The sequence below is a fragment of the Aphis gossypii genome, chromosome 2 (genome assembly GCF_020184175.1).
Source record: "Aphis gossypii isolate Hap1 chromosome 2, ASM2018417v2, whole genome shotgun sequence".
In the NCBI taxonomy this organism is placed as follows: Eukaryota; Metazoa; Arthropoda; class Insecta; order Hemiptera; family Aphididae; genus Aphis; species Aphis gossypii.
Window position 1 is genome coordinate 74,502,511 of NC_065531.1, and position 15,640 is coordinate 74,518,150.

The 15,640-nt window shown below is 28.8% G+C and overlaps 1 protein-coding gene and 1 pseudogene across 1 annotated transcript; one reads left to right on the forward strand and one right to left on the reverse strand.

The window, feature by feature from the left end:
• The first annotated feature begins 2,335 nt into the window (after positions 1-2,335).
• Positions 2,336-4,351, forward strand: LOC114121168 (E3 SUMO-protein ligase ZBED1-like). Its single transcript, XM_027983390.2, has 3 exons — positions 2,336-2,528; positions 2,589-2,802; positions 2,872-4,351. The coding sequence occupies exons 1-3, from the start codon at positions 2,336-2,338 to the stop codon at positions 4,349-4,351; spliced, it is 1,887 nt and encodes a 628-aa protein (XP_027839191.2).
• A 726-nt stretch (positions 4,352-5,077) lies between these two features.
• LOC114121163 (uncharacterized) lies at positions 5,078-6,243 on the reverse strand (annotated as a pseudogene).
• Positions 6,244-15,640: the final 9,397 nt, after the last annotated feature.

Sequence of the window (15,640 nt, forward strand, 5' to 3'; positions counted from 1 at the left end):
ATCGCAATAATTATTCGCCAACTCCAAATAATAATTATAATAAATATCAGAACAATTATCGATCATTTCCCAATAATAATAATAATCGTAAAAGTTACTCACTAAACCCGAATAACAAGATCAATCATAATAATGACTATACTCAAAATAATATCAATAAAAAGATTCAATGTGAACATTGTAACAATATCACAATGGCTCCGAATGTAAATGGAAACTAATATGCACAATATGTAATAAAAGATACCATACAGCTGAAACTTGACTTCAAGAACGAAAATTCCGATCAAAAAAACTAATAAATAGGTCAAATGCGCAATCTGGAAAGTCACATTACCCTTTACTTCCAGAAAACCCGTTCGATAAATCACCGATAATTATAAACAACCTAATAAACACAGATATCATAAATACCATAATTAACAAAGATAGAAAACCCAACGCATTATATATAATAGTCAATTTAAATAACGAGGACATCGAAGTAACCATAGATTCGGGAGCTAACATAAATTGCATTCGACCAGACTTGATAGATAAAAGAACAATAAATACCAATTATCAGGTCCAGATAAAACACCACTACTATTCTTTGGAACTACAACAATTAATCTCAAAATTGAGAATGTGACATTCCCAATATCTGTTTGCGTAATAAAAAACCTAAGCAGTACGATAATACTAGGAAGCGAATTCTTAGAAATTAACAAAGCAAAAATCGATTACACTAAGAAATTAATAACGCTAAATAAAACAATTAAAACTAAAATAATGAACAGTAAATTTTATCAAATCGAAAACCATATCGAAAACATAGAACATAATATAATTACACCATCACCCAACATAATTGAAGCTGATATAGACATATTAAACACCCCATCACAATATTCTATAGCACACACAATCTCAGCTGACCTCCAACACAATACAGATTTATCTAACAGACTTACCCAAAAATACCGTAACATGTCCTACATAGGTACTTGATGTTTTAGAATTAATACCAGGGGAAATAACTACCATTGATATAGAACATAGGTCTATACATTATCTAATATCAAAAGAAAAATATAATATACCCACATCTTATATAGATGTTTTTGATAATTTATATAATCTAAAAAACTTCGCGATAAAAAAAAAAATACGAACACATAGCATTATGTGTAGAAAATTTGACTAACAATGAACTTAAATGGGAAATAATTAAAAAAATGATATTTGAAATATTCAATGAAACAGAAATACACTTATTACTATGTTACACCCCCACCATAATAAAAAATAAAAAAACTAACATAATATCAAGTATAAAAAACACATACAACACCATTGACAACACTAACAATTCTATAAAGGGCGACTATCCTCAATTTAATAAAATTTTCTATGAATATCAAATAGGGGAAAATGTAAAATCCGATGGAAATTGCGGATTATAAGCACTAATTAACGCAATTAATGATAACAAACAAAAGAAAATAATCACTCTAGCTGACATATTAAACATATTAGAATTATCAGACTATCAGAGTTACCTAATTACTGGTGGCACGATGACCAGCTCAGTAGTATCGCTAATCACTTCGGTTTCGACACATACATATATTCTTATTCAACCAAACACGGATATGTATACGGATCAGAATTTAGACCTCCTATAATGCTATACAATTTAAATAATGGAACACACTGGTGTCCCGGCACATTGATAAAGAACAATAGCAAATTAAATAAAATACCACAAAAAATTATTTACACAAACAATTATATCTCCTTAGAAAAGATAAAAAACAATATCAAATTAGAAACAAATATAAATAATAAAATAAAACATAATGAAGAAATTCAAATAGTAAATACAATTATAACCGATGATAAAGAAAAAATATACGATAAAGAAGAAACTCAAATTAAAATATCTAATAACTTAACGACAGATCAACATAATCAAACAATAAAATTACTAAAACAATTTATACATATATTTTCTACCAACACAATAAATATAAAACCAGCTAATGTACAACCATGTCAAATACAAATAAAACCAAATTCAAAAGAACCAAAATTTAATCCACCACATAGAATTTCACCTTCACCTTCACAAGGCATTCAATTACTATTATTTAATAACTTATCTAATTTAAATCACACTCATATGACCCATATGACCTATTTACTTTACCAATCACCAATTTACTACCACCCCCCTATACCGTGCCAATATTTTACTTATTTTAATCTACTACAAATGGCACCCAATTAATAGCTTTGTTTTACCTATTTTATTTTACTACATGATAAAGCGATAGGAACTTACCAAAGCAGTATGGCGCCACATCGCGTTAAAAGTAGTGAAGTGTGGAATCATTTCACTCAGAATGAATACCAAAAGGCAAAATGTGATTACTGTAGTTCTATCTTAAGTACATCTGGAGGATCAATGAATAATTTTTTGCGACACTTGAAAACTGTGCATTCTACGATTCCATTAAACAGAAATCAGAGAAATCTTACAGTTGGTCAGTATTAAGATATAAGATTTTAATAATTTATAATAATTTATTTTTATTTGTATATAGAAAATATTGAAGAGCTAGCTGAATCATCAATTAGTCAACCTAGTACATCCAATAATGGTGCAGCAGCTAGTACTGCTTCCAGACCACAAGGTTTATCTCGTCGTTCTCAAGAAGGACAGTCCTCAATATCAACTTATTTTAACCAAACAACGCCATTGAATGTTAACAACCAAAAACCTATTGACCATCAACTAACGAAAATGATTGTTAAAGGGTAAGTATATAATATTATATAGCTATTTAGTTTAGTTATAAAAAACAATAAAATTATGTTTACTTTTAGTTACTATCCATTTGACATTGTGGAAGACGAAGAGTTCAAAAGTTTGTTAAAAATGTTGAACGGTGGTTATTCATTACCATCCAGAAAAACCATCTCCAACACCTTGATACCTAACCTCTACCACCAGACATATGAGCAAGTTAAAACTTTAATGACTGACTCTTTTGCTGTGTGCTTGACAACGGATGGTTGGACGTCAGTCAAAAATGAAAGTTTCATGGGCATAACTGCACATTTCATTAATGAAGATGCTTTGCTTCAGTCCGTTAGTCTAGGATGTGAGATGTTTGATGACAAGCATACAACGAATAACTTGTCCACATATTTGAAGAATACTGTTAAAGAGTGGAACATCCAATATAAAATCACAGCCGTTGTGAGCGATAATGCACCTAATATTGTAGGAGCTATAAAAAAATGTAATTTTCGGCATGTACCCTGTTTTGCCCATAGCATTAATTTAGTTGTACAAAGTGGGTTAAAAGAAATGAGTGGAGTCCAGAAAAAAGTGAAGTCAATCGTGGAATATTTTAAAAGAAGTTCACATGCTTTATCAAAACTTCAGTCAACACAAAATCAAATGGGCTTGATTCCATTAAAGTTGAAGCAAGATGTTGTCACACGGTGGAACAGTACACAAGATATGTTTCAACGTATTATCCAAATAAAAAATGCTGTTATTTCAACAATGGCTCTACTCCAGTGTGATGTTGAACCACTCACTGCATCGGAGTGGATGATTGTTGAAAATGCCTCAGAGGTACTTAAAATATTTTCTGAAATAACAATGGAAATGAGCAGTGAAAAATATGTTAGTATGTCCAAAGTTTTAATTTTTATAAGAGTAATGGTTGGAACTATGGAGTCATTTGAGAAGAACATGGCCTTGCCTGATATGACAAAAAAAATGGTCACTACTCTTTTAGAAAAATTAAATTCTAGATTCAAAGGCTATGAAGACAATGAAATAATAACTCAAGCAGCTCTTCTAGATCCAAGATTTAAGAAGTTGGCTTTTGATGGATACCATGACCGAAAATTAGAAATTGCCATGGATCAGCTTAAAGCAAAAGTCTGCCAAGTGACAATAACTGAAACAGAAAACCCCACGACAGTTTTAGGTACAAATAATAATTCTGTTGCTTCCACTTCCACATCATTGGTTTGGAAAATGTTTGATGATCAATATTCACAAAATAATGTAAGAGTCAATCCAACAGCAGCAGGCATCATCGAGTTGGACAAATATATGAATGAACCACCTATAAATCGACATGAAGATCCATTAAAATGGTGGACAGCCCACAAATTATTATATCCACATTTATTTATTATAGTAAAAAAACGGTTGTGCATACTTGCTACCTCCGTGCCATGCGAAAGGCTTTTTAGCAAAGCAGGTTTAGTGATAACAGAGAGGAGAAATCGAATGCTAGCCTCAAAATCTTCCAAGGTATTATTTTTAAACCAAAATCTTTAATAGAATGTATACATTTTTTTAAATATTTTAATTGCACTTAACTATTTACTAATTACTTTACTCAAGTCAAGCTTATTACTAGTTGTTTTATTTGTATATGTTAATATTAATATTTTGTTATATTTTAATTATTTTAAATTGTATTGTTTATGAAGGTATTACCTAATTTTTACCTATGTTAAACCCTATAAAGTTTTACCCAAGTTTAATGTTTTTATACACAGTTTTATCTATTTTTTGTTTTAATTTATAACTGTTTGTTTTATACTTACAAGAATCCTATTTATTATTATATAAAACTACTACTAAGTTACAAATTACAAAATATAAATACCTGTTATAATTACCTAACATTTAGAATAATAGATTAATAGTATCTGTATTGTTATAATATATTTAATACTATTATTATATATTATTATTCAATACATGGAATATGATTTAATTTATCAAGTTTTTGAAAAAAGGCGCGAGAAATGTGATAAATTATCACGGCTTGTTCATAATGTACACGAGATCGCGCTAGCAGTCTTGCCGTAACGTAAGAAGTTAGTACGTCAAAATATGAGTTGATAAGGCACTTCGTTCCATATCCAGTGACCAGTATAACTTAATTCGTGGCCTAGTGGGTGGTACCTAGGTTGTAGGTATGTTAGCCGTTTACTCCACCAGTGACTGTATTCAAAGCCAGCGTGGCAGTATACATATTATTATAATATTGGCCAACTAATTGTCTTCTCAAAGAAAATATAGTATAATAGGTATTAATACTAACACATAGGTAACTTAAAGAAGTGTTAAATTTTCTTAAGTTAATACGAATTGAAATATTTTTCGAATTATCATTTAAAATTAATTATAATAATACCGAGTATATTATTTTCTTTGTCCATTGTACGACTCAATGGTTTTGAAGATCTCTCTTTACCAACTGCTGCAGGTATTAAACCATTTTGTTTCATAGACCTTATGGTATTATAATATTTGGCATATAATTTGCCTTTAGGTGAACTATTTTTGGCATATTTTAGAAAATAAGCAATAAGCATCCTATAACAAATTACAAACAAATTAAATTACATCAATTTTATCAATTCTTAGGATAAATAATAAACTAGATACCTACTTTGATTTCTGTGGAATAAGTTCCAGTTATAGCATCAGCTACTAAATCAGCCAACCTTAATGTCATATGGGATTCTCTTTTTATTAGGTCATTAATTATAATTTTAACTAATACATTTCTACAACTTTCATTAAGAATGTTATGTTTTTCAAAATAGTTCAGAACAAAAGATCCTTGAGGATAATTTTTCAAAATAGTATGTAATTGGAAAACTTGGTTTTCAGTTGTAACTTTTGAGACCTTTTGAGAAATTTCATCAGCATTATTTATAATAATTGTGGATGTCTTATTAACCGTGGTGTATTCTGAGTTTTGAATTAATGATGCCTAATATTTTTTAACTTTGCTTTCAAATTTTATTCTGGGTCCCAGTGGAACATTTGACAACAATATATTGAAATAATTATCATTCATTAGCCCTAAGGCTTCTAAATCCATTTGTTGCTCTAAAATAAAATAATTAATTTTAATAAAACATTTTTATATTTGGTTTAGTATTGTTACCTATACATATTTGGTACAAACAATCAAGATTCCATTGTTCTATAAGTAGGGTTTTCAATTGATCGTTATCAACAGATTGATAACTTGTTGAATTTTCTGATGTACTGGCAAGTGGTGTGTCATTATGCATATTTGTTATTAGATGGATACTACTATTATCCATCATAGAACAGAACTCATTACCATTATTTAATAAATTATCGATTGATGTGTATTCAACTTTATCTGTAGTGTTTTCATCTTGTTCATAAAATATATTCATTTTTTATCTCTAATATATCTCTTATTTATATCTTGAACCTATTAGACGTTAATTTAGAACACAACTCATATATTTACAAAGTAATAATAATTGAAGTAGAATTATATACATAAAAAAAATATACATTATATATATACATTGTAGTGTTCACTACCTATACACTTATATAATATTATCTTAAAAATATTCTTTTAGTCGTAGCATTAAATTACCATTAGATAATTCATTGATATTCACTGGTGGCTTACTACAGTCCTCTGGACTTAAAATAGTTTTTAAAATGATTTTTATTGTTTTATTTATTTGATATGCTCTAAGATGGGAGTTATAAAAATCAATTTCTATTTGTTGTACAATAAACTGAACTCTGGAATTTTTCTTAACAAATATAATTTCTAAAATTTCATTTACACAAATTCCATCATTAAAATTTGTTAGGAAATAACCTATTTTATATAATATACCTTTAAATTCAATCTGTGAGTAACATATATATTGGTCACTTGTTAAATGTATAGCTCTTAAAATAAGTTGATTGTAATTACTATCATTCACATATTTATTATTTAGATTAATTTTAACATTAAGAGAAGAATTTAGAATATTATATGCAAATTTGTATTGATATTTTTTGGCTAAGGACAAACAAATATTTTTCCTTGATGTAATGGCATGTGCATATAGTTTCATCTCTTTGTGTTTGGACTCATACCTAAAACACCAAAAATGTTTAGGAGGATCAGAGTATTTGATAATATTTGGATAATGAACTTATAGATGGTGTTTAGGTTTTAATATATCCTTGAACAATGTGATATAGTCATAATTATGCTTTTCTATTAATTGTTGTATATGGAAAATTGTTGCATAAGAAATTTGACATGTGAGTAAAATTTCAATGATTTCCAAAAAATTTAAAAAAAATAACCACACATTATCATCCTAGGGAATTAAATCTCCTATCATTAAAGAAAAATAATAAACAAATGTCATCATTTCTCTCGCTGACATTTTAAAGTGAAAGTTTGTTATATGAATAATTATATGGCATAAATTATAATGATAAATACCTTCGAAGATATCATGCATTATATCAATACTGTAATTAGTAATTACATGAAAAGAATTTATCTTATTTAAAACTGAATCTTTATAAATACCAGTTTGCTTGAAGTCATTAATTGCCATATCATCTACATAATTTAAAGAATTATAGAGTAATGAAGGATTTTCTTTACATAAATGTTTAGTAACAGTTTTATGAACCTTACAAAACCTACAAAAATTTGCCGAAAATGATTTACTAAATTTGGTAATAGTGTTTAATCCTAAATTATCATCAAGAAATAGTCCTAAAATAAAATATACTTCTTATGTATCATTTTGGGTAACTATGTTGATTCCATTTACCTCAAGATCATTTATTTGGCTTATTAGTTTATTTAAGCATAAATCATTTCCAAATTCCTTCATATCTACAGCCTTTAATAGAGCAGCTAAATGTATGTTTATAAATTTTGATTGATCAGATAAAGGAAAACTATAATAAATTGCTGAAACAGAATGTACAGATGTGTGTGAACCTAATGGGGTTATTAATTTCAAAGTCTTCTATATACATAAAATATGGAATAACAATTTTATTTTTATATGGAGCAATTTTATCTTTCCATAACTGCCCTTGAATAAAGTGTTTAATTTGTGTTTCATTATTTGAGCTGATTTTTAACTGTTCATACATTTTTAAAGTAATATCAAAATTGTTTTCATGTTCAAAAAAAGTTTAAAATTGAAAATGAGATGGTAATAATACACCTTTAGTAACACTGTCATTATACTATTGTATAAGTATATTGTTTCACCACCATTACAAACTAAATTAATTTCATCATTTATATTAAATTGTTGGATATTATTAAATAAATTATTTTTAATTAACCAACTGTTTAAAGAAAACTCTGTGCTACAAAAATCAAATGTATTTGTAATTGTGTGTAAAGTTGATAATAAAATAGGTTCTTTAATTATTTTTTGTGTGAAACTAGTAATTAAGTTTTCTATTGATTTAATTAAATTTTTTTCTATTTAACGTTGGATTTCAAAAACATCTTTTCTACTAAAATTATTTTTACTAAGCAACAATAAGGTAAATTTTACTGCAGAAGTATGAAATGAGTTAATAGCATTATTAATGTCAAAAATATCATCTACAGGTGCAAGTAATATGGGGTTGTTATAGGTATCAATGGTGGCATAATTATGATTCACATGCTGAGGTGAATCTATTATGTGATTCCAATTTGTATCAATATTATTACTTTCATTATTATTGCTTAAATTATTAAATATTGTTGATTGAGTTGGTACAGTAATAGGTTTCCTTGCATTTTTTATTGATACGTGTCTTTTAAAAATTTTTAAATTGGGAAATGATTGAGTACATCCAAATTCTGTACACTCATATGTACTTGAAGATTTTAGTAAGTGAATTATTTATAATGTTCCACCAGTGCCGAAAAAATTAAAATATTTTTTTACAAACAAAACAAATCATAATATTACCTATTAAATTAATAGTAACACTTGAAACAATATAATAATAAACTCTATAATATATTATATGAACATTATATTATTTGATATAAGTAAATAGGTACTTACTAACTAAACAATTGTATAATATAAGATATATCTACAAATTAATTATCCTAAAAAAAAAAAAAAACTTCTATTAACCTTCATTTATTACTATTCTCTATCTTGTTAATTAAGCACGCTTTATTTTATTGTACCTATATATTTTAGACTTAGAAAAGCTAAACTTGAAAACAAAATTTTTATGAAAATGTAAATGACAGTTGGTGTATAGATTTCTAGTGTTGTAACATATTAGTTAATTAATTATCATAATAAATTTACATCATAAAGTTTAAGTGCACAGTGGTTGCTGTATACATGTATAAAAAATTATTGGTAATAAAACTAGTAACAACTACGTCCAACTTTCAATATTTATAGATCAAACATACATTTAGAATATTATAAATTCAAAATAAAGGTATATTGGTACAAAAATGTAAAAACTAATTGTTATGGCTTAATTAAAAATAATTTTAATTCCCCAGCCACCAAAAAAAAAAAAAAAATGTATATAGTTTTGTAAATTTATAACGGCGACACAAGGTCCCCAGTATAATCAGTATAATCAGTATAATCAGTATAATTATTATCAGTATAATTGGCATTTAACTTATCAAAGTAATAGTCGAAAACTGTTTGCATACGTTCCTAACTTGTGTTTTATCATCCAACTCGGACGCGGTGCGGCAGTTTTCTACCATTTCTTTTCACTTTTTGCTTTGCTGCATGTTCGAGAAGGTCGTCCGTGTGTGGCTCGACTTGTCCATTTTTTATGTCGTCAAAACACGTGTTGTCTTAGCACATTTTTACATTGCTGCCATTCGGGTAAATATCGTTCGATATTATTATTCATATTATTATTTACATTGCTGTCGTTAAATTTAGGATGTTTCGACTCTCGTTTGCCTTTGATTATTTCATTCTTCTGTTTACCTGCGTTAATGCGCTGTGATGGTAGTTAGCGTTCCCATCATTGGCAGCAGACTCATCGGTGACTCTTCTGTGAGTGAGTTAGCGGAGGTGCTGTGTGTGTGCGGGATCACACCTGTTATTTTTATTGTATTTAAAGAGTTACCTACAGATCCCGGCGCCACGCACCCCATAACCTCAGAATAGGTAGGTGGTGCACCACAATCTTTTATTTATTTGTATCTGTGCCACCAGGCCAGAATTGTTAATTAATCTATTATTTATTTGTATCTGTGCCACCAGGCCAGAATTGTTAACAATCTATTATTTATTTGTATCTGTGCCACCAGGCCAGAATTGTTAATTTATCTTTTATTTATTTGTATCTGTGCCACCAGGCCAGAATTGTCAATTTATCTGTTATTTATTTGTATCTGTGCCACCAGGCCAGAATTGTTAATTTATCTGTTATTTATTTGTATCTGTGCCACCAGGCCAGAATTGTTAACAATCTATTATTTATTTGTATCTGTGCCACCAGGCCAGAATTGTTAATTTATCTTTTATTTATTTGTATCTGTGCCACCAGGCCAGAATTGTTAATTTATCTATTATTTATTGTACCTGTGCCACCAGGCCAGACACATTTCATTTATATTAAATTTATATTGCACATTATTTGTTTTATTGTTTTATTATTTATTGCCAACTGGTTTATACAACAACGACACCCTAAAAGGTCATTCACAAATACAGTCCACTAAAACACTAAAATATTAAACCAGTAAAACATTCACCAAAGCCCGCCTAATAAGCTCTTTGGTCTTAACACTAATTGTTTGAACCTGAGCCATTTTCGCGCCTGTGACAAGCAGGGCACCCGTTGACACCTGTCTTGTCACCTCTCTAGCTCCCGACGCCGAGGTGCGCTTGCGCGAACTTTTGGCGACCGGCGTCGCTGACCACCGGTTCTCCCGCGCCGACCGTGTTGGTCTGTCTTTTTACCACCGTCGTCCGGTACCCTTGTCGGCGTGGCGGCGAACGCGCGCCATTTTTTTTATATATAAATCGCGTATTTTTAACGCGCGACGTTGGGCGTTCCGTTTCCCCACATTTGCAAGTGGCGACGTTATAGTCCGGCAATCGTGCCACATCGAACTATCTAACCTCGTGCTCTACTAACGCCGAATAGAAAATTATTATTTTACGTGTAATCGTTTTCGACGTAAGGTCAACGACCGAAGCAACAGCCGTCAATCGTCACCAGGACGTCGAATTTGTTTGCTGTCGCCATCTCCGACCACCCGCATTTTGACCGCCAACGTGACAACAACGGTATCGTTATAAAGATATTATTAATTATTCTATATTACTATAGTTATAGTCATTTACATAGTGCACTCTTGTTGTGCCTTTTATATTATATTACATTATTATATCATTTTATCAATATTATTATTATTGTAATCGCTTGTAGAGACGTCTTCGGCGGTATAACATTTTTGTATATTCTTATAGTGTTACGTATTACTTATTATATATTATTATTTGTAGCAAACTTCTCTATTATTATTATTATCATTTGCTCCCACGCGTTTCGCGAGTCGCTCAGCAAACTGCTTAAGCAAGTTCTGGTGGCGTAAACACTAATAATCATCAATTTAAAAAGTAATAATTTTTTTTTTTAATATAGATCTATAATAAGTGTATTATTTTTAATCTGTAGCATTACAAATTAAATCGAAATAAAACTTTGAAAAATACGAAAATATAAAAAATGATTGATGACTAAATTAAAATGAATTCCAGAAAATGATCGGCGACTGCATTAAAAAAAACTATTCTGTATAAAAACTATGTTGCATATTTAAAACTATAATATACCTAAATGTACTTACACAGATTTTAATTCAGAATAAAATGTTAGAACACGACAGGCGATAGGTATAGGCAGCAGAGAGCAAAGAAACTAGAGAAACGTTCTGTTCGATGTCAAAGTTTAGAGGTAATGACTAGCACTAGCTGGTCTATAATTTTGAATTTAAGAGTGGAAAATAGTTGAAGTCTATTTTTGCGATCTCATTAGACTTTTCTCGTAATATGACATTATTGATAACTAAAATAAGTAAACCATATTTTGCGCAGTAAGACTTTCATATACTTAGTATAATTTATGTACCTACTATCTGTAGTAAGATGATTAGCTAATAGACTAACATATGGAAGACATTAACTGTTTCAGATTTCCAGAGAATAGGTACGTACAATCTCACATACTTAATTATAAGAAAAATCATGTAGGTATCTGGATAAGGTTTAAAATTAATAATATTACCGGTACCACTAATAGTATTAAGGTTAAATAGTTACTACTAACTAGTTACTAGTATATAGTATATTAAGACATAAGTAATAATAATACCTATCATAGTTACCTTGAAATTAAGCGACTCCTCGTGATCCTTAGTTTTATTATTTTTTTCATATAGATAGGTATAGCTTTAATGTTCTTCAGAATATACGATTTAAGAAGATCATTATCTAAAATACTGAATTTATAATTTACCGCGAACATCATAACTTTTATGAAGTAAGGTACAAAAAAAAATGTAATTGAAATTTGAAAAAACATAAAATACGGATTTTAAATAACAATAATTTTTTTGTTTCAATGATAACAATCAGAAAAACGATACGATGGAAATTATTGTCTTCTTTAGTATAGTGTAGATATGAATTTCTTTTTCCCGCAAAACAATTGCTTACAAGCATGCTGTTTACGGGCATGTACCGGTTTCTTAAGAGGACTACTCCACACCTCGCTTTTTAAAGGGTTATATATGTAATACTTTTTAATAATTTATGCCCAATCTCGATGTTTGAAGACATAAGTTAATAATGTTTTTTATGAAAATATATAGGTAGAATTATTGAGCCTAATCGTTATTTTAAACATAATATTTCGTTACCTACACGTAAACAACACGTATCTCCATTTTAAACATTTTTCAGGAGAGTAAAAAAACTATTTTATTTTGACAGCACATTTTATATAAAATGAATTTTGTTAGTTAAAGTTATTACTACGTGTTATATGACTACTCAACAGAAAAAAAACTAATTTCTGTAAAAATTGCTATATTTCTGGTACTTACGTGTTATTAATAAATGGTTTTGGATATACGTGGAATTTCTTTTGGAGATACAAGCTATTGTTGCACTCCTTTTAGGTTATACGAGTTATTTCTTTCCAGATTTATTTTTAATTTTTCTTATAACTTGCTATATTAATTATTTAACTGTAAATTGTATGATATCTTAATTGGTTAGGTAATTAATTTAGTAAGTACGGCTATAAATCAAACATTTTAATTTTTTTTTTTAATGTATTAAAAATATACAGCTAATATCATAATACAATATTAAAAACAGTATAACAAATAAAATGAAATTCATGACTTTTGACTAGAAACTTTAGTCTTTTAATAAAAATATTTGAAAAAAAATAGTTATAAATTTAGTTAAAAATAGTTAACATCTTGTAGTTAATATTAAACAGCATAAAAATTAAATAATAATTATTTAGTACTTTAAAATAAAAAAAAAAATAATAAAATAATGTAATATAAAATTGTTCATATTTTATCTGTCTTTGGTTTGTGTTCATTGGCATGAGGTGACGAATCATAAAACGGATGTGTGAGTGTGTCTATAGGTAAAAATGGTTTCAATTTTTGAAGATCATCCCATTTAGATTTAGTAAGTGGAATCGGTTCTTTGTATAACTTAGGGTAGATTAATGGTAGGTCTTTTATTTGTGATTTTCGTTGTGGTAAATCTTTATAATCATCATCAAACGATAGTTTGTATTAAATTTTTTGTGCTATAGGATCATATTTTAGAGATCTTATATCCTTAACCTCATGGTCTCCTTTTGTTCGTCCAGGGCGAATGGATTTATAGTAATGATGATTTTTAAAATCTAAAAAATGTTCATGTGACAAATGTTTAACTTCATAAGGTTCTGGATGCTTTCTAGCTTCTTTTGTTAATCTAATAAACTCAGATGGAAGGTAAATTTCTTTATTTTTAAGTTTTCTTTCTATAACACTATGTACTGCATCGCATTCCATTTGTGTATGCCCTTTCACTAACAATTTTTGTTCGATTTGTACTTGATGTTGAATAGAAAAATTGAGTAAAGCATTAGCCATTATAGCGTTACGATTTTGATATCCACATCCATCAGAATACAATATAATTTTATTTGGTTTTTGATTAAAACCTTCTTGTTCATGTCTATTCAAGTACGAAGTTAAATAATCTGTAATAATTGAACAGAAAATTGAAGCTTCAAGCTCACCTTCAGTTTCATTCCACCAGTGGTTAATACTTTTAAGATTTGCAAGATTATATAAGGTGAAACTATGTATAAATTTTATACATTTAATACTATTAATTTTTAAAATAATAAAATCTGTATTAATTGTTTAACTATATTTTGTTAAATAATAATTTTATTATTTTGTAAGATCTAAAAACCAAATTTTTATTTTGAACATAATGTTTATTAATTTAATAATCTATTTGAACAAAATAATAAAAAAAAGTTCCATTTTAAAAATTTTATTTATTAATTTATTACCTAAATATTTTCTAAATTCTACAAGCCCAATTTATTATTATAAACATTATTTATTAATTTTATAATAATTTTGTATAACTAATAAAATTATTATTATTTCAATAAATGTATATTTATTAAAAATTGATAATTGCATATTACTATTTATACTAGTGATATTTGGTTCAGTGTACTCTGTACCTTCCTTACGATATGCTAATAACTTTGGTAGGGATATAGCACTAACGCGCACTAACGAAGCACAAACGATCGCCCCGGGTTTGAACTCAAAATTAAAAATGGGGGGTGCCAGTGACATGGACCTCCGGAAACCATAGATAATAAAGATATGGATAGGCCATGGCTATATTAACACTGTATGAGGTCGCGTTCTTTTTTGTGGGAGAGAAAAAATATCTTTAAGAATGTTCTCTCTCTTACATGGGGTACTATTTAAGGTTATGTTCAAACTTTAAATTATGATAATTTTATATTTAAAAATATGGTGAATTCGTGCGTTGTTTGTTTTATTAATTCTAAAAACAAGACTGAAGATATTTCTTTCCATCTGTAAGTATTCTAAAAATATTTACCTTTTACCCCGTATAACCTCAAAATTTAAAATAATATATTATTATGAACGCATAATAAGCTCCCATGGCCTATCCATATCTTTATTATCTATGCCGGAAACACGCTGTACACGCAGACGTACGGTATATATTATGTTATTATTACAGCGATGGTACGCATCTATACTGCAAGTATCTTAAAGTATCGATATATGTACATAAAATTGAACGATTTCGAGCCGTTTGAACGCCTCGGGTGGTTATTAAACAGCAATATAATAATATACACCGCACAGTCGTTGCAGTGCTCCACTAATATACGCGTGCCATAAATAACAGACTTTTTAATTGGTATAATATACACTGCAACAGCTGCACAGATATACGTGTGTCTTATAATATAATATATTATTATATATTTATATAGTGTACCTACGTGTATCGTGCGTGTAGGTATATATTATATTGCCTATATAATATTTAATATACATAATAATACGAACTATACGAGCAGATACTGCAGCTATGCATGTAGCAGGGCGCACACGCAGGATGCGATTTTCTCCTTTTCAGTGGGAGTCATCGAGCTGCACCAGCAAATACCGACCGGATCGCATATAATAATATATAACTTACAACACGCGTACACGAT

Excerpts from the sequence above, each read along its gene's own strand:
- LOC114121168 (XM_027983390.2), top strand. The coding sequence starts at position 2,336 with ATGGCGCCACATCGCGTTAAAAGTAGTGAAGTGTGGAATCATTTCACT. Across the intron at positions 2,529-2,588 it reads TCAGAGAAATCTTACAGTTG|AAAATATTGAAGAGCTAGCT; the intron begins GTCAGTATTAAG and ends ATTTGTATATAG. Across the intron at positions 2,803-2,871 it reads ACGAAAATGATTGTTAAAGG|TTACTATCCATTTGACATTG; the intron begins GTAAGTATATAA and ends GTTTACTTTTAG.